At 44.0% G+C, this 20,697-nt stretch overlaps 1 protein-coding gene across 2 annotated transcripts in view; it reads right to left on the bottom strand.

Moving 5' to 3' along the window:
• Positions 1 to 3,643: 3,643 nt before the first annotated feature.
• The window catches only part of LOC147618212 (uncharacterized), a 31,233-nt gene continuing 14,179 nt past the window's right edge, over positions 3,644 to 20,697 (bottom strand). The window contains exons 2-7 of one of the 2 annotated variants that reach the window (XR_015262075.1): positions 6,893 to 6,948; positions 6,741 to 6,812; positions 6,486 to 6,611; positions 4,544 to 6,284; positions 4,266 to 4,349; positions 3,644 to 4,176 (exon numbers count right to left, since the gene is read on the bottom strand). Coding sequence is in view for 1 of the 2 variants with exons in the window: in XM_086774653.1 (XP_086630779.1) it covers positions 4,117 to 4,176; positions 4,266 to 4,349; positions 4,632 to 6,284; positions 6,486 to 6,611; positions 6,741 to 6,812; positions 6,893 to 6,948 (2,051 nt within the window). In the remaining variant the exon portion in view is untranslated. The remainder of the gene's footprint in view (positions 4,177 to 4,265; positions 4,350 to 4,543; positions 6,285 to 6,485; positions 6,612 to 6,740; positions 6,813 to 6,892; positions 6,949 to 20,697) is intronic. The other variant, XM_086774653.1, reaches the window with a different exon arrangement.

The following is a 20,697-nucleotide window of genomic DNA, read 5'->3' as shown; positions in this document are numbered from 1 at the left end:
TTACTTACATTGTTTAGGCAGTCCATAGAATTAGATCATAGCTCTCTGAAGACGTTGTAGATCAACAAATATATTGTTGAACTCATTGTAAGGATCCATAATCTTACCATTTGTGCCTCACTTTTTTCCCCAAGCTCCAATGGTTAATGTATCATTGATGCAATAGTATTCTCCAATTTTGCGTTTGCAGCACATCATTGCATGTCCTTTTTGCTAATCTTATCTTTCTAGAGACAGGAAAAATATTCCTTGTGATGCCTTGTTTGCGGAGTGTATCTTTTAGCAATTGATGGAGGGCTTGATATCCTTCTGTGCTAATGCCCACCTCATCGCATGCATTCTAAACCTCCTCAATACTTAGAAGATTGGTAATGTCATCCATTATCTCATTTGCGAGTACCTGACGTATCTTCTTGTGACGTGGTCCTCGAATGATGGAAAGAATGTCATGCCTCCTCACACAACTACGTAATATTTCTCCAAAATCTTGAGGACCATTATCACCACATGCTTCTTTCAAAAAGTTCCTATCACAAACCAATAAATATTACTAAAAACACCTTAATCTATTGATTATAACAACCACAATAACCAAAAATACCTTAATCAAAATTACTTGCAATAATAATAGTCAAAGAACAAAAAATAAACCTTGCTACATGGATTCTTCGCTTGCGAGCACCACCACCAACTATGAGTTTTTGAATGTTATTGATTGTTCTCTTTCGCTCTCTTGGTCCCACGGGGGTGCTCTTCATGCGAGAGATTGTGTTTTGTAGCTTCATAACATTAGCCTCTTTCTCTTTGGCTCTTTTCTCTAGCTTTACAATATTATTTTGTGCATCTTGTAGTGCATGTTGCGCACTACTCTCAAAGTGCTTTGTAAGCTTTGTGTTTGTGAGTGAAGGAATTGGACTCTCCATGCATCGCTCATGCTTAACCTTCTACAATACCCAAGCAGCCCATTCTCACCTTCTCTCCAATAAACTGAATAAATAAAGGAAGATTAGTGAAGGGTGGAGGACAATGCGAAGAAGAATCATTAGGATATACATATCCATCAACCCAAAGATCCACATTAGTCCGACCATGTTATCTTCTTGCATGCTTCTCATGTGCATTCAAACGTTCTTTCTTGATTGGTGTATATTCATTCAATATGCGAATATGCAAGTCCACCTTCCGCACTCTTGTTGAATCTGAAATTTCTGCCATTCAAAAAATGGAAGAAACTATTCTGAAGTGACTCAATGATTGAAAGAAACAGAATGTGGGGAGAATTTCAAATATGACTATTAAAGTGGAGTAAATAAGATTGAAAGCGTAGATATCAGTGATCTTGGTAAGGGGTTTTAATAGCTAGAAAGAGAATCCTAGAGAGAATCCTAGTTCAAAAATTAGAGAGACCCCCTACTTTTAGGCCCAAAAGTAGGCGTCATTATGAGCTTTGTCTCCTTAAGCCTCAATAAAATTAGTCTTAATTCCTTAAAATTAGGGGATCCTTACAGGGCCCTTTTTATGCTCAAATGTCCCCTAATGATCTAAGCATTCTTCTTAAAACTCCCCTACAAACTTGAAGCTCTCATCCTTAGTCTTGTAGTAAAGATCTCAAGAGTTTTCTCTTTTAAATAAATCTGGTGTGAATATGTCTTCACACCACAAAAATTGAATTCCAAATGTTAACAATATAAAAACTATAGCAAGAGTTACATTTTAAAGCTAGCTACCATTTGTAAGTTATGACCATTTTTTGGTGTCTCCCAAACCTATTTATTCCAACAAAAATACATATGTAGAGTATATTTGACATCATGGTTACATACAACATGAAAAAATGAGCATCTTTGCTCTTTACGTCTCCTCAATCTAAGCTTTTGTTTGCCAATTATGACCATTTTTTGGGTGCCTCCCTACCTATTTTCCCCAACAAAAATACATAGTGGAGAGTGGATTTGACATTATGAGTATCTTTCCTTGAACTCCTTAATCTAAGCTCCCATTTGCAAGTTATGACCTTGTTTTGGTGCCTCCCAAGCAAGGGTAGATTTGACATCACGGTTAAAAATAGCATCATTGCTTTTCATAGCTCCTAATCTGAGCTACCGTTTGCAAGTTATGATCGTTTATCTTTTCCCAACAAAAATATCTAAGTTGGGGGAAAGAGGGTTGTGGCCGGGGGGGAGCCTGAAAATTTCAAAATCTTTGCATTTTATAGCTCCTCAGCAATCATCTAAGCTTCCATTTGCAAGCTATGACCATTTTTGGTGCCTCCCAACCAATTTTCCCCATCAAAAATACCTAGTGGGGGTGGATTTGAGATCGTGTCGAATTTATGTTTCAAAAGTGTTATATGCTACATTGACAATGGACATGGTGCATTCTAGCCATGTTTCTTTGAAAAATGGTTATTTCTTTTGCATTGGCTTTGTTTAAAGAAGGCTTTGTTTAAAGAAAGCTTTATTTTGAGCCTCTTATATAGAGAAAACAAGCTTGGAGCTCGAAGGTTTTAGCTCTGAAATTGGTAGCCCCCCTACAAAATTACAGGTTTATAGACAACATCTCTAACATGTTTCGAAGGATGGTTTCATTGAAGGGGCCACATACTAACAAGGGCATATATACACATTGCCAACTTAGAATTTCCTACAAATTAAAGTTGGCAAAGCAGAGGGCATGGGCATTCTACATGGGTCTGCATGATTTGCATGGCTAGAGAGGTTAAGAGCTAGGGGCACTATTTTGTGTTTGGGAGGATATATATATATATATATATACTCACGCACACAAACCCACGCCGCGTAGCCATGGGGGCATCAAACTCAGGTCCCCTCATAGGAACCCAACCGTTCTACCAACTCAGCGATACGCCCATTGGCTTTCGATCCTCATCCTATTGTGAGATCCGAGGGGAGATTTCATTGCAAGTTTCAAGATTGTTTCAAACCTCTCAAGTCATGCAGGGCATGTATCTACTGGAGCTCCAAAGGGCAGCACAACCAAAGCCGAGGTCATAGTTGGGATGCCTCCACACATCACAGACTTATCTCATTTTTCAATTGTAAGGACTAAAAATAATAGCTGCTTGCATCAAAATGAGCATGCTTCTTTCAGATTCATTATTTCTCCCTTTCAAACCATGTAGCCAACCAATGAGTCGGTGCATTTTTTTGGGGGATGTAACATTATTGTCAATTGAATATTTGATTGATGGAAGCCTTAGATTTTGACTTGCAGCAAGCTAGCACAGTTTGAGCTGGCATACCAAGAAGTCTTTTAAGCTTGCAAGCCCATGAGCCTGCAAGTGAGGTGCAAGCCAATAGGTGCAACACCTCACTTATATATGCTTTTAAGCTTGCAAGCCCACATTCTTGTGAGCTAACCGGCTTCCATTGCAAGAAGTCTAACCAGTTACGTATTATTGATAAGTTAATTACAAGCTGGGAAGTCCGTATGCTTTTGCGACTAACCAGCCTCATTGATTAAGGACCACGTGGTTAGTTTCTCCAGTGTGAATCAGACCAGACACAACTTACCCCCCTTCTCTCTCTCTCTCTCTCTCACTCAATAGAAACCGGCCAACCTTTTGCCACCCATCGTGAAGCCGCTTGGTTGGCTCCTCAAACTGGCCACGAACTCACCCGAATTCGTCAGATAAGCCATTAATTAATTGCCTTCTTGAGATAAATAAAAGTTAATACGACGTTAAATAAAAGTTCCTCTCTTCATCTCCCTTGGCATTTTCCAATGTTTTTTTTACATCCCAGATAACTCATGGTATCAATCATAGACGTCAATGCAATTCCTTCTCCTTTCTCCAGACACTATATTGTAGTGACGGAAGCAGTTACTGGCTCATTCACATGCTAAAAGCCATTCATATAACAAGTGTGAAATTGCCCTTTTTGTGCTGGTCACTTCGGACATGAGAGGACGAGGCACGCAAACGCCACTCTGCATCCTCATGTAACCACCACCAAAACTTGCAAGGCTTTTCTTCAGTTAATAGTCACCATTATAATATGTGAACGCCCCCCGAGCACTCCTGCATCTCCATCATGCCTCGATGTTAGAGAAACCAAAACTGCATCCTCGGCATATCTGCTGTAGCTCATTAGTTCATGGAGATCGTACTGCAGCCTCAGCACCTGTCTGTCTCCTTCTAGCATCCTCCAAGCTCTGTTAAGTGCACCAGAAAATGAATTCAAAACTATGCACAGTACCTCGATTCATCCTTTGTTTATCAATGACTCAGTGCAAATCCGTACCTCCTGCATATCTGAGAGTTCGACTTCAATGCTGCTGATCTCTGATGATGACCGAGCAGCATCTGTTGCCTTTGCTGCTTTGATCTATCACACCACAAATAAGGCCGTGTAAGATATGGCAACTCATATACAAGGGTAGTATACTGCTTCGGGAGAGGTCCTCCAAACACATTGACAAGGATACACACCCGCGTGCGCATGAATGCATGCTCCATTGCGCAGCAGGCATCAATGCACGCACCCACACAAATGATGAGAGTTCACACATTCCACAAGACCTTGGTAAGTTTGTAACATGATACTGGTTTACCACAGCAATTCCAAACTTCATGCAGGTTCGCTGTAGCATTTCATTAGAGTGGCTACCTCCGGAATGTGTTGTACTCTTGTCTTGGCCTGCTTCGTCGATGCTCTTTCTCTAAATGTTGCTTGCTTCTTGAAGCGAAGCATTTCCCCTTTGGTAGAAGCTATCTCTCCTTCAAGCTTCTTAGTTCGATGGGCAGCAGTTTCTGTCTCTTTGGTTAGCTTTCCCAAGACCCCATCAGCCTCATTCACCTTTTCCTTCAAGCTGCTCAACAGTCTTCTCTCATCATGCAAGGCTTCACACAAAGAGACCTTCTCGATTTCTAAGCCAGTAACGCTCGCATTGGCAATTTCCAGCTTCTTCTGAAGACCGGTAATGTCCTTAGTTAGATTCTCTCGCTCTAATTTGGCACTCTCCACATTCTGCCGTAGAAGTTTGAGATTCTCCTTTGCTTCGGCCATAGCCCTACGAGCCAACTCCAACTGTTTCTTGCTTGCAGCAGCAACTTCCTTCTCTTTCTCCAGAGCAAGGCCTGTGGCCTGGAGGGTATCTTCAGACACCGCAAACGCTCTCGTGAGCTGTTCATGGGAATCCTCGAACTTTCTCAACTGCTCATTAAGTGAAGCAGCTTCACCCTTTGAATGATCTAAAGCCTCCTTAACCTTCTTCAACTCTTCACTTAATGTGCTAGAAATTTTCTGTTCCTGATGCAAAGCGTGTTTAAGAGACGTCAGATTCGACTCCCCCTCCAGCTGAAATTCAGAAAATTGTTTGTCGAGTCTTGTGTTGAGTTCTTTTATACCTTTACACTCCTGAGACAAAGAATCAATCTGGCCCTTGGCTGCTTTGATGTCCTGTGAACTCGAGTTGAGATCCTGCTTTAGACGCTTGATGGCCATATCCCCTTCATGAACCCTCTGCTTTAAGCCACTTATCTCCGCATGCAGATTACCTACAGTTTTCTTGTTTTTCTCTGTGTCTATTGATGCAACGGCAAGTTTTTTAGTTAAATCTTCAAGTTCTCCAGCCTTAGAGTTGAGCTTTGCTTGCATTGCTTGCAATTCCTCTGCAGACGACTGCTTCAGGCCATCCAGGTCTTTGTTCGCCAAGGCCACATCTTTCTCCATTTCTTCACCTTGAGCAATAGCTGTGGCTAGCTTACCCCTTAAATCTTGTACAGCACTTTCACTTGTAGTTCGGTTCTCATTTGCTGCATATAAATCCTTTTCCACCTCCGCAATCTTGTGTTGTGCCTCTGAAAGAGCTTCAATTTTTTCACTTACTTGAGAAGAAAGCTTTGTTGAAGCCTGGTCCTTGTCTTTCAGGATTACACGTAGCCTGTTAATCTCCAACTCCTTTCTTTGCACCTCTGACTTGAGTGTCATGATCTTCTCTTCCAAACTCGTCCCCTTATTCTGCTCTTCAAGAAGCTTCTTTTCTAGAGTTGCCTTCTGTTGTTCACCCTCTTGTATAGCCGCTTGCAAAGCTTTTATTTGCTTTTGTAAATCTTGCACCTGAGTGCTTTTGTCGTCCATCTCCTTCCATAAGTCATTAGAGAGCCTTGTGGCCGATGCAAGCTCATTAGACAGAGTTTCCTGCTCTTCTCTGAACTTTTGAAACTGGCATGAAGTGTGCTGTTCTTCTTCAAATAGTTTAGCCTGCTTCTGCCTCAAAGAAACCATAGCATCTTCTTTGGCCTTCAGCTTGGATGTCAACTGATATTCCACAAAAAAACAAAAAATTAATGCATGAAGTCTTTGCCAGTACTCCAAGTTCCAATGCAGCTTAGGGAGACTGCAAATTCAATCTCAGCCATGGGATCTTCAAGATGCCCTCCTAACCACTGGATCAAAGAATTAGCTCTTTTCTAACTATAAAAGCTATGATTTACCCTGTGAGTAAAAGAAAAAACTCACATCTTGTAAAGTAGAGTCAGAGGACAACTTCGCCTGACGCTCAAACCAGAACAGACTGCCCAGCACACCGGATGCAAGGTAACCAAGGGTGTTGAGATAAAAGAGTATATGACTATCACCTTCCTCCTGTGAAGGTTGCATCTCACGACAACACAAATGCATATCAGTAAACAGGATCCAAGTATTGCCTCCACTGAGGCAAGTGCAATCTCAACCATAAATAATGGAGCCAAGAAATCTTGCATTTACTTGTACCTTCTGATCACCTTCTTCTTCATTGAATAGTTTGCCAGCAGAAGTAGCAATATCAATCAACGGTGCAGATGGCTGTGCAACCGGTATCTAGTATTAGAACTACCAAAGACATTGACAGTGTCAGCTAACCCAGCATTTGAAACTAAACTCACCAATCTTGCCTTCAGCTTCTGCATCATGTCCCACCTGAATTGTTCAGATTCTGTATCTGTTTCACATTCAATAACTGTGTTAAAATCCGATATCTCAGACTGAGTCATACAGTTGCAAAGCTGCCAAAGAGGCCAACACCAAACATTGAAAGGGGCATACTCACTGGAGCTCTAAGACCCAGTTTGGCATGTAGAAACACTTCACATGTGAAATGGTTAGTCCAAGAGGGGTTTGGCTAGCTTATCAACCAGTCACAAGTCCACTGAAGAGCACCCCCAGGGCTGTCAGATCCCTCAGAAATGTGTGAAGAGTACGGGTTTCGATGTCAGAATGCGCAGCGGAAGACTAACGCACGTAGGAGACGCATCACCATCGAGCTCCACGAACACCCCCAACAACGGGCACTACAACATCCCTCCACCAGGCTCCCATCTCCCAGTGAGCTGCCTCCCAAAACACCGACCGGAGGAGATGACTATGACAAGGTGCCACCACCAAGGTAGGATCAAAACGTACGTACGGATCCAATCCATACCGTACATCCGTACCGTACGGGGATCCGTAAGTACGGATCGATCCGTACGTTTTTTTTTTCTGGCTTTTGCGGCGTGCCTGCGTCTTGTCTCTGCGTCTTGTGTCTGGACTCTGGAGGCCGTATGACCTTAACCTTCCGGTAAGGGCCAGCCGCCATGCTCTCTCCTCTACAGTCGCACACTCTCTGTTCGCTACTGTCGCCGCCGCCTTCTCCCTGGGCCGCCCCCCTTGCTCACCGCCGCCTCAGTTCGCCTCTGCCCTCACCGCCCCTGTTCGCTTCGCGCCTCTGTGCGTAGCCGCCCTCTCTGTTCGCCACTGGCGCCCAGTACGGCTAGCAATATGCTGGCCCGGCCATTTTTCCCGACCCACCCTTGCCCAGGCCCCAAGGTAGCAACATAACTCTCTCTCTCTCTCTCTCTCTCTCTCTCTCTCTCTCTCTCTCTCTCTCAGAGCCTTAGCCCACCATCTGTGGACGACTCACTTGTGACAATGTGACTTGTCTTAAGTAATAAGTATTAAGTACGATTAACTTATTAAGTATGATTGACGACTTGTGATTCTAATTTCTCACTTTTGAATTAGTAGGTTTGTGACCTTGTTGTGTCTCTATTTCGAAAGTTTTATATGTCAATGTGGACATGGACTGAAATTTTATGTACGTGGCTGAAATTTCTGAGATTTTATATATTTTTACCAATGGTACGTATTTTTACGAACCTTAAATTTTTTTCCGTACCAAACAACGTACAGTACGTACGGATCCGTACAGTACATAACGTTTGGTACCACCTTGGCCACCACACCCTATATATGGCGCTTCAACTTCCCATGCTTCCACTTATGGGATAATCCAAGGCACGCTCTAGCCATAGATCACAAGCTCGAAATCGCCAACCTTCCAATACCCTCCCTCGATTCGAGCTCCGCAAGCCACCGAGGCACGAGGGGGTCGCCCAGGACCACACACGCCTGAGCCGCCCAGGGCCACACACGCCGGACTCTGATACCATGTCAGAATGCGCAGCTGAAGACTAACGCACGTAGGAGACGCATCACCATCAAGCTCCACGAACACCCCCAACGGGCACTGCACCATCCCTCCACCGGGCTCCCATCTCCCAGTGAGCTGCCTCCCAAAACACCGACCGGAGGAGATGACTATGACAAGGTGCCACCACACCCTATATATGGCGCTTCAACTTCCCATGCTTCCACTTATGGGATAATCCAAGGCATGCTCTAGCCATAGATCACAAGCTCGAAATCGCCAACCTTCCACCCCAAAGAAGAGGTACTTTACGCCTGTACAAATATACGCTATACAAAGGGGAGGTACTATATGCCTATGTATGTATACGTGTATACTCTCTTTTTTTTGTAATGCGTTATATTACTAGTGCAAAACCTCTAAGTGGAGGAGAAACCCCACAATCAAAATACAAAAAACATGAGGTAAGTTACAAGCCCAACTATCCAACTTTGAGACAACTAAAATTCAAAATCAATCAAAGAACACTTGTACCTAGTGCAAGGGAAGATCTCCAAGGTCAAAAGAATCTCAAAGAGATAAAAGAAGGGATCTCCTGAAGAAAGCAAAGCAGGGAATATCTTGCGTGGAAAAGATCAACTGATTTCTTGCTTGATAAATGGAGTCTGGACCATAGGGCCCAAAATCTAGTCCATGCAATGATTCTCACAAAGTGGGGGGAATGCTGCCAAATGATGGCTCAAATGAAATGGTCTGGTAGACCGCCTGATCAAGGCAACTCCCTTCATAGATTGAGCATTCATTGGAGTCGTGCATTTCAACAGCCTCTTGCTCCTTTACAGCCGAGAAAAGCTTATTTCCTTTCTACCAAAGCAGTCAGATATGTTGAGAATGTGGTGAATGATAGGGGCTATGTACTTTCTTTTCCACAAGCTAGGACACTTTACAATCTAGGTCTACATCACAAACCGATATCGTGAACCATAACTTCTTTACTACACGATTTTCAGCATGTACCTTCTCTAGTTCACCATGTACCTCCTCTAGAAGTGACAGTTATTTTTTGGCCGAAAGGCGTACTGCTCCTGCATCTTGTAGAAGGTGTTCACATCCACGTGACACAATCTGTCATCTTCTATGGTCTTGCCCCTATTCTCGTGCTCTTCGTTGGAAAATACATCATCTCCAGATTGTCTACATGTACCTTAGCATGCTTGAGCTGGTTTCTGTGAGGCCTTGCATTGCATAACTAGCAGACATCATATAGGATTTTTTCTACCATTTTATGAGTCTTTTTTAGGCAATTTATGGCATATTTGTGCCTAAGGACAGCTATCGGCCTACTACAGCTGGCCAACCAGCTCATATGGGACATATATAAGGGTTCACACCCTTCTCATCATTTCCCATCTCATTCTTGCATATTTGTTGGAGGTCATTTGCTGTTGCAACAGTCTCTCATGCTTGTAAGCACTGACGGGCTTCCCTCGTGCTCATTTTCAGCAATAATAAACTGTCTACAACCTTCTACAGTTTGTGTTTTTGCCTACAACCTGTGTTTTCTCTTTCTTTCATGGTATCAAAGCCAAACGCTGACCTATAGGTAGGAAAGTGCTGCATTTTTCTCATTGGAGTAGAGCCTTCCTCAACTTTGCTGCGTTTTCTGCATCTGTACCCTAGGACTACTGTGTTTTTGCTGTTAGAGGCTAAGGCCCTCTTCTAGGTGCTTAGGACAAGGTTCCTGAGAGATTTGCTTTCTCTTTCTGTCTCCCACCTTCCTCCCTTTCTTCTCTCTCCTCTTGATGTGCACAGCTTGAGAGGAGGCTATTTGCTGTTTTTTTACAGCCCTCTTGCTTCAGAGAAGGTTTCTTGTCAGAGGACATGGCTTCAAGAGATTTCTCTCCTACTGCTCCTTCTCCAGTTGATACTCTAGCACCTTCACTACCTCGATCCCCTGCTCCCGCTCCCTAGGTGGTTCCTCTTCCCAATCTTTCTTCTCTAAGTTTCTCTCCTCCAGTTCATGCTCCCACCTCTACCCATATACCGTCCTACAATCCTCCCCAAGTCAGTGACTCCATGAAGATTACAACAACCAACTACCACACTTGGTCTTTCTACACTCAGTTATTGCTAGAAGGAGCCAATGTGTGGATGTCCATCTCCACACCTCACTTGGTGGACCCTGCTTTGAGAATTGGATGTTCAGGATTCACTCCTCATGATCACAGAGATGACTTCCCCAGACGAGGTCAATGACACACCTGAAGCGGTTGAATGGGTTGGTGGTAGTGGTGCTTCTGCCCACATGACCAATCAAGCCCATATCCTGGAGAACTACCAAACTCTCTCTTCTTCAATTCGCACTAGCGACAACTCCTCGCTTCCTATCACCAATGTTGGTAATGTTTTTCTTTGGGTTCCTCTGCCACCTTACATGATGTTTTATATGTACCACAGATTTCCAAAAATCTGTTTTCAGTGTACAAAGCTTTTCAGAAGGGACTTGTTGTGTACTTTGATGATGAGGTCATTGAAGTGATCGACAAGAAGACTCTCTCGGTTGTTGCCAATGGAGTCCATGATGGGGGTCTCTACAAGATCACCAACTTTACTTCCCATCTCACTTACACCGACTCCCATATTCTCACAGCGTACGACAAATATCATCCTGAATGGAACTAATATTGTACAATGTTGCACTAATGATAATGAGCCACCTTGTCACCATGCACTACAGTGCAGAGTGCATGTGACAACCGAGACCCCCATTGTAATCCTCAGTCCAAGATAAGTCAGGCACAAGCTACGTAGGTCATTCTCAGCCATAGCAAGTCAGTCAGTCAGTCAGTCTAAGTCCCTTAACCCACTTAAAGACATGCATTCATACATATACAGTCAATAGAAACCTTAGGGTTTGCATTAGAAAGCATTCTGCATATTGCACATCATTCATACATTGCATCTAGACCATGGCAAACACCCTAGATATCATCTAGTATTTATCAAGATATTTACTAGGAATTTTTTGGTATTTTTTCCATCATTTTCAGAATTTTATACATATTTATGCATTTAATGTGGACATGAGCAGTCGGCCAGCTCTGTAGCCAGCCGACTGGCTCTTGTGGTCCGTATAAATAGAGCCCTAGCATATTCAGCCATTCATTCAATCATATTTCAACATAAGCGTTCGAGCGCTTGGCATCTTCAGCACAAGGAGTATAAGCGATTGCAGTTTCAGCCACCATCCCTCAGCGTTTGTCTCCTACAACCCTAGGTGCCTCAAACGCATGTGCATTCAGCACTTCTACATCAGCAAAACGCATCAGTTCAGCATTCCGCCAGCAGCTCACCTTGCGTTTTCTGCATCCATACAGATTTCAGCATTCATCATCTCACCGTTTTGCTCCAGCCACTTGGTGAAGGTAAAATGCAGCATTCATACTCAGTATAGAACAGTCCCAAGCAGCCCCTCTCTCAGCCTCAACTTTGCATCCCCTTCTCATTCCATTGGGAAGAGTGCATAGGCTCGAGATTGGATATCTTTGGTGCTTTTACAACAGTGTACAGTTCAGCCCAACACTTGGTCTTTAGAGGTCTTGCGTCTGGCTTATCGTCAGTCACACCATCAGTCTCTTTAAAGGATGTAGACAGAGAGAGAGAGAGAGAGAGAGAGGGAGAGAGAGAGAGAAGCTGTACACCGTATGGGGTCCCGAATTACCCACTGAAGGGCCCCCTATCCCGTTACCGAGATAGTATTTGCTTTATTATTCTTTAAAGTTTGAAATCTTAAAGTGGATTGCTAAACTCGCGAAACTCAGGATACAGAAGACGGTGTGAGCATTTGTGTGACAAGATCCTCCAATACGAATACTTCCGCTGCATGTTACATCCTCCTCCTCCTACTACTGCAACTCTGGTGCCAGTTGCTGCTACTTTACAACCACCAGTTCCTGTTGCACCAGCTTCTACAACTCTCAATCCTTCTATGAGTCCTGTTTTGACTCTGGGATTACCCCCACCAATGCTTACTTCATCACCTCTCCCAGCAGCATTGGATGAGTCCTCTACTGTAGCTAGATCTTCTTCACGCTTTGAGAGGAAAGCTGCCTACCTCTGTGGGTTCAGCAACTCTTTAGAGATTCTAGTCTCACTGATGCACAGCTCCATATGACTAATCTTGGCCTTCTTCATTATTTTCTTGGGCTGGAGGTTTGGCAAAAAGATGATTGTATCTTCATTTCTCAAGAGAAATATGTGAAGATTTATGGATTGTTAGATTGTACACCTCTCTCTTTGTCAGAATACGCAGCGGAGATGATGACCAGATCTAGGAACACGAGCAAAACGCAATGCAGAAAATCGCAGCACGAGAGATAGAGAGAGAGATTGAGGCGTGTAACTCTGCTCTATATACACAAAAGAATCCCGGAATGGGTACCCACCACTTGCAAACAGCAGTCGGCTAGCATAGAAGGTCCACGACCTGTCCAGTCCAGTCGGCCAGCTCCAATATGAGAACACAAACATGCTGATGCAGTCGGCCAGCAACTGGGTCCTCCTGCCTTTCAGGGCAGCCACCCATGCCAAGAAAAATAGGAAAAAATACGGAGAGTGTCAAATCCCGTGGCGGATCTCCTCGTGATCGTTCTTGGTTCGAGACTCGAAACCTGCAAACAAACGAACAAACAAACAACAAGGGGGTGCAGGCCTGACTCACCTCCCAACCATGACAGCCGTGGACAAGCCCACAATCTTGGCTGCATAGTCACAAGGGAACGGGAACGTTTTGGGGAACGGATGACTGTTTGGAACGGGAACGAAAAGCTTGAATAAAAGGGAACGGAATCGGGAACGCCACATCATTGCATAAATGTGTTTATAAATTTACTTTATATATCTGTAAATGCTTTGGAAAGAGGCATAGTAAAGAAAGAACCTCAAACCATCTCAGTAGTGGCCATGATAATGCATAGATGTGTTCTACATGATACATAGTTCACTTATATTTCTTACATGGTCTGCGGTGCCATTTTGGAACGGGAACGGGAACGGCTATCTCTATGGAACGCGTTCCCCCGTTCCAAGAGCTTGGAACGACGTTCCCTTGTGACTATGCTTGGCTGTCCCCACCGAGCCACGAGCTGAGCTAACTAGGTTGACGTACCGACCAATCTCCTCCTCGCGACGTCCCATACCGCCACGAAGCTGCCCTCGCGGGCCTCGAGATTGCTGCCGGCCTCGGCTGCGTAAAGCAAGTGCACGTCTGCACTAGATCCAGGCTCCAAGACCATAGAGCTCTCACAAACTCGCGAGACTCTCTATATCCCAATAACTAACCTTGGCCACCCTTTTATAGGCTCTTGGCCGGTCATCGGGCGTCCACACTTGGGCGCCTGCCCGTCCATACTTGGGTGCCCGCCCGTTAGTATATCCCTAACTCAGCTCGTCAATCAGCCTGCCTAGTCCCAAGCTTCCCTAAGCCAGAAACTAGTCTTGCGTGCGTGTAGCACACGGTAGATACATACTGTGCACATGACATACTCCCCTTCCTCTAAGAGCTCACTCCTGAGCTCACTAAAAAGCCAGGGTAATCTCTCTGAAGAGTAGTCAATGTCTCCCATGTAGCGTCCTCCTCAACACGATCCTTCCACTTGATCTTGTATTCCGTGATAAGCGTATTACGCAATCTTCTTTCACGAAATCCAAGAATCTCTTCAGGTTCGTGCGGAACAAATGTCATATCCTCGACATCTATAATTTCTTGAGGAGTAACTAACTGATCTGCTCCATCCAGTACTTCCTTAAGTCTACTGACATGAAATACGGGATAAACTTTCACATGAGAAGGCAAATCTAATTCATATGCAACTGAACCAATCCGTCATGTAACACGAAATGGTCCACAGTATCTAGGGGATAATTTCGGAGATCTACCTGTCCGTAAAGTCTCGAAATCTTTCGGAAGTCGCAAATACACCATCGTTCCTTCAGAGAACTCTCTGGGTGAACGATGTCTATTAGAATAAAACCGGTCTCGGTCTTGAGCACTTCTAATAGATTCCTTCGCAACTTGTAACATTTCCTGCATATCTTGCAAAAAATTACGTGCTGCATCATGCTGAAGTCCTGAGAATCCTACTGTAACAGGTGATCTAGGTTGAAAACCATACATAAGCATGAAAGAACTAAACCCTGTACTCGTATGCTTAGTACTGTTATATGCAAATTCTAACATAGGAAGATAATCCTCCCATGAACTCTGTCTTTTGGATACATATGCTCGAAGCATATGCTCCAAAATCTGATTCACTCTTTCAGTCTGGCCATCAGATTGAGGATGATCTGAGGAACTCAAATTCAAAGTTGTTTCCAACTTCTCAAAAACAAGTTTCCACATACCCTTTCAACTTTGGCCAATAAAAAGTGTGTTTCACTAACGATAGTGTCCTGTGTACCCCAGGGTGTCCAGCAGAAGGGGCGTCGTGACACTCCTTAAGAATCTTGGACCTAATGTCCGGGATCTGTGGTACACAAATTTTGTCATTACGGAATAGTAAACCATTCCGAATCATCCACTGGCCTCCTACAGCCTGAATAGTTGACTGCTCAGTCACCGAGTCTTGGTCAATTAATGAGCTCCCGTCCTGGATCTTCTGCCAAAATGGACCAAAATAACTATCAGTCCTGCAAAGCCCTCTCAATGACTGAAATAAGTCAGTAGAAATTTTGGTGAACGACAAAGTATTCACCTCTCTAATCCGACTAAGCGCATTTGCAATACTATTCATGGACCCTTTCCGATAACGGATCTCAAAATCAAAATCTTGCATTAACTCTGCCCAACGAGCTTTCCTGCCTCTCAAATCATCCGCATCACACACATACTTGATTGACTGATGATCAGTCAATACCACAAACTTGGAGCCATATAAATAATGTCTCCAAACCTTGAGAGCATGAATCACAGCATAAAGCTCCTTCTCAAGGGTTGGCCAACGAGATTGAGTGTCGTCTAGCTTTTTACTTTCAAAAGCAACCGGTCTACCATCTTAAAATAAAGCAGCCCCGATAGCATAGTCACTGGCATCAGTTTCAAGAACATAAGGCCGACTAGGATCAGGTAATGCTAAGATAGGTGCTTCCTTGACTTTATCTTTCAAAAGTCTGAAGGCCATATCCAAATCGTTATTCCAAGTGATAGGCTGATTTGACTTACGTCCACGACCTTTCAATAAGTCGGTCATCGGTAGTGTGAGCTGAGAGTACTTCCGTACAGATTTCCGAAGAAAAACAAAAAAACCGAGAAAAGAACGAAGTTGTTTCACTGTTCGCGGTATAGGCCAGTCCAAAACCTTCTGAACTCGGTCATAGTCAATGCTCAATCCATCTCTAGTGATCTTGTGTCCCAAGTAAATGATGTCGGTCATAAAGAATTCACATTTACTTAACTTAGCATATAGTCGATTCTGTCTTAAAATAGATAAGACAATCATAAGGTGTCTGACATGATCCTCAAGAGTACGACTATAAATCAAAATATCATCCAGGAACACCGCCACAAATTTCCCCAAATGTTCACGAAAAAGATCGTTCATCATTTGCTGGAAAGTGGCTGGAGCATTGGTTAACCCAAAAGGTAATACGAGAAACTCGTAATGGCCATACCTAGTCCGAAAGGCGGTTCTTTCGACATGCCTTTCATGAATACGTATCTGGTGATAGCCAGTACGTAAATCTATCTTTGTGAAATATTTCGCTCCTGCTAACCGGTCAATCATGTCATCTGATCTAGGGAGAGGATAACGGTTCTTAATGGTCAGCTTGTTCAATCTCTTGTAATCTATACACATCCTCCAGGTATTGTCCTTCTTTCTCCTAAGCAACACAGGTGCACCCCGAGGTGATTTACTTGGACGGGCTCATCCTGTAAGGTGGAATACTGACAGGATGAGCACCAGGGATCAAGTCAATACGATGATCTACTACCCGTTCAGGTGGTAAATGAAGGAGCTTAAGAAGCTCAGCTGAAACAGTTAGGGTTTCATGTGGGAGACACACACAGAGAAGAAGGGAGAGAGAGAGAGACATGTGGGGATAAGTCAACTCACAAAGTATGAGTGTGTGACTCCCCTATCACACATGTATATTTGCTCTAGTGCACATAGTGCACTTAGTACATTAAAAGTACTAAGTGTACTATGTACAATAAAACTTATGGGCTTGTACACACTATAAGGGTGGGCATAATGCCTTTACCCCAACAACCTCCCACTTAAAGGCAATGTGCCCTTAAGTGAAGGAAAAAAAAAATTAGCATGTACATGATAATATACAAGGCCATATAAAGGCTGAAACTGGCCTCATCCAATGCCCATCAAGTGTCTGCAATGAGCAAACCGCTCTGAAGGCAAACTCTTTGTCAACAGATTAGCCGGGTTGTCATCCGTATGAATCTTGACAAGCTGAATCAGCTTGTCCTCTATCACCTCTCTGATGAAGTGATACTTCACATCCACATGCTTCGTCTTTGCATGAAAGACAAGGTTCTTTGCCATCTGGATGGCACTCTAACTGTCACAATGCAACAATGGAATATCCCCTGTATAACCCAAATCAACCACTAAACGAGATAGCCATAACGCCTCCTTGCAAGCCTCTGTGGCTGCAATATACTCAGCCTCTGTAGTAGATAAGGCAGTGCACTTCTGCATCCTGGATATCCATGACACAACACCTCCTGTGAATGTAAACACATAAGCGGTAGTAGACTTCCGGTTATCTGGATGACCGGCATAATCCGAATCCGTGTAACCATGCACTAATGCATCCTGTTTGCCAAAGCAGATGCACATATCTTGTGTGCCCTTCAGGTATCTCATGACACCTTTCACTGCTTCCCAATGCTTCTTGCCAGGGTTGGCCATGTATCTAGTAACCACTCCCACTGCAAATGCAATGTCCGGCCTGGTAGCAACCATGGCATACATGAGACTGCCACAAGCTGAAGCATACGGAATCTTGGCCATATCAGCCCTATCACTATCCGACTGTGGGCTGTCCATAGCACTGAGTTTCACATATGGAGACAAAGGAGTACTAGTCTTCTTCCCCCCCTCCATATTAAACCTCTGCAAAACTTTGCCAATGTATTCCTTCTGAGACAAATACAACACATGCTGATTTCTGTCCCGAAGTATCCGCATACCCAAAATGTGATTTGCATCACCCAAATCCTTCATATCAAAGGTCTGATGCAGCCTCTTCTTCAAGGCATCCATCTCTTTACGAGATTTCCCAGCAATCAACATATCATCAACATACAAGATGAGGATTAATAGACTGCCATCCAAAGCTTTCTTGGTGTATAAGCAGTGATCTATGTCACTCCTCTTGAAATCCTGGGATTTCATGAATGTATCAAATTTATGATACCATTCCCTTGGTGCCTGTTTGAGCCCATAAAGACTCTTTTTCAGCTTGCATACAAGCTTCTCCTTTCCATTCACTGCATAACCCTCTGGCTGTTGCATATATATCTCCTCATGGAGATCACCGTGAAGAAAAGCAGTCTTCACATCCATCTGAATCAAATCCAGATCATCATGAGCAACCAAAGCTAATACAGCTCTAAGTGTGGTCATTTTGACCACTGGAGAGAAGATCTCATCAAAGTCCACACCATATTCCTGCTTGAAGCCCTTAGCCACTAACCTGGCTTTGTATCTTGGCTTTGCATCAGGTGCAACTTTGAGCCTGTAAACCCACTTGCATGGCAAAACCTTCTTGCCTGTAGGCAAATGCACCAACTCCCATGTTCCATTTTTGTGTAGAGAATCCATCTCTGACTTCATAGCACGCTCCCAAAGAGCCTTGTCTGCCCTCTGTAAAGCCTCCTTATAACAAGAGGGCTCCCCACAGTCAGTGAGCATCAAGTAGTCAACCCCTGGAACAAACCTGTCAGGGGGTCTGGAGGGTCTTGTGGACCTCCGTACCCAATGATCATCATTTGCAGGTTGCTGTCCAGCCTCCATATCACCTATTGGTGGCTCCTGTTCCATGCCATAAGGTTGAAAGATCATGCCCGGTATCTCCTCTAACTGTGGGATATCCATAGGGATATCTTCTGCCATCTCTGGCTGTCCATTTGGACCATTTCCAGCACCATTTAAGGGCTGGTTTTGTTGCTGTAATGGCTGATTTACAGCCCTTGGTTGTCCATCATCATCAAAGATGACTCTGCCAGGCTCCTGTTGCCTTGCAGGCTCCTTATACATGCATGTTTCATCAAAAATGACATCATTGCTGCGTATAATCTTTCTATTCACTGGATCCCAAAGTCTATACCCCATTTCACCTCTGTCACCATATCCTAGGAATATGCATTTGTGAGACTTAGGATCAAGTTTGGTGCGTATTTCCCTGCGTATGTGCACGCACGCAACGCAACCAAACACTCTCAAGTGCTTGTAGGACGGAGGCTTCCCTGTCCATACTTCCTCTGGCACTTTCCCACCAAGCCTCGTGTTAGGTGACCTGTTTATAAGATGAACGGCTGTCATAACAGCTTCAGCCCAAAAACCATGAGGTAACGCAGCATGTGACAACATAGAACGGACCTTCTCCTGAATGGTCCTGTTCATCCTCTCTGTTGTCCCATTTTGTGGAGGATCATAAGGAGCAGAGAGGTCCCTCTTGATGCCTTTAGCATCACAAAAGTCCTGAAACTGTTTGGATATATACTCTCCACCATTGTCGGAACGCAAAGCCTTCAATGTTTTGCCAGTTTGATTCTCAACATGAGCAACAAACTTCTCAAACACTGAGAATGTATCACTCTTCAAACGAAGAGGATAAACCCACACCTTGCGTGTGGCATCATCAATAAAAGACACAAAATATTTTGCCCCTCCCAAAGAAAGCTGAGGCATCTCACATACATCTGTATGCACAAGCTCTAACTGAGCATCTTTCTGTCCAAGAGCTTTCTTGTGGGGGCACTGGAGTTGCCTGCCATATATACAATGCTCACAAAACTGAAAACTTGAGAACTTTAGAGAAGGCAAGTAACCAAAACGAGACAATTGCTCCATTCCTTTGACACTCATGTGTCCCAACTAGCTATGCCACATAGAGATTTCCGGCAGCTCGGTTGCATTTACATTAGTATGGTGACAAACACCAGCATGCATGAAGTAAAGAGTGTCCACCTTAGAACCTCTGGCAACAACCAGTGAGCCCTTACTAATCTTCCACTTTCCACTACCAAATGTGGTAACATAACCAGCATCATCAAGCTGTCCAGTAGAAAACAGGTTCTTCTTGATCTCAGGCACAAGCCTGACATCATGGAGCATAAGCTGTGAGCCATCTGAAAACACAAGCCTCATATCACCTCTGCCAAGAATCTGGCATGCACGGTTGTCACCCAAATAAGCTACTCCTTCATTGCCAGCAGTATATCTGACAAACAAGTCTCTGCAACCTGTGACATGAAAGGAGGCACCTGAATCAATGATCCATGAGTGCATACCATGACCATCTCCTGCATGGAGTGAATGGGCATCAAGTGAAGACATGAATAGGACTTCATCCTCACTGTCACCTGCATGTGACACATTGACTTCTTCAATCTTGACTCCACTTTTGCCCTTTGGCTTTGCATCTTTGGCTTCATCTTTGTCTTTGTCTTTTCCTTGGCCCTTTTCCTTTTGATCATTCTTCCATTTGTAGCATTGCTTTTTGAAATGTCCCTTCTTGCCACAATAATGGCATTCCAAGTCCTTTTTGGAGCGGGACTTGCTCCTTCCCCGTTCTTGGCTTTTACCCCTTTGCTGGGATCTCCCACGTGCATTCATTGCATTGGACTTTCCAACAGAGTTGTTCTTCATGTTCATCTTCTCTTGAAGGAGAGCACCCTCCACATCTGCATATGAAAGCACAGCATTTGAATTGCTAGTGGCTGTCCTGAATGCGTCCCAACTCTCTGGCAAAGTGCATAAGAGAAAGGTGGCTTTGAACTCATCGTCCATTGCCAACTTTTGATTGATGACCTAGCTGACAACACCATTAAACTCATTTAGATGGGCTGTCGTAGACGCCCCTTCCTTCATTTGAAGACCTATGAGTTTCTTCAACCAATACACTTTGCTTGAGGCACTTTGCTGGGCATACAAGTCCTGCAATCTTTGCCACATTCCCCAAGCTGTCTTCTCTTCACGTATGCTGAAAAGTAAAGAGTCTGACACAGAAACATGATGGTGGATCTTGCCAGCTCATCCA

This window comes from Cibotium barometz, chromosome 35 (genome assembly GCF_041138505.1).
Source record: "Cibotium barometz isolate CiBa-2024 chromosome 35, ASM4113850v1, whole genome shotgun sequence".
In the NCBI taxonomy this organism is placed as follows: domain Eukaryota; kingdom Viridiplantae; phylum Streptophyta; class Polypodiopsida; order Cyatheales; family Cibotiaceae; genus Cibotium; species Cibotium barometz.
The sequence above is the reverse complement of the archived record's forward strand: the minus strand, read 5'-3'. Positions and strand labels throughout refer to the sequence as shown.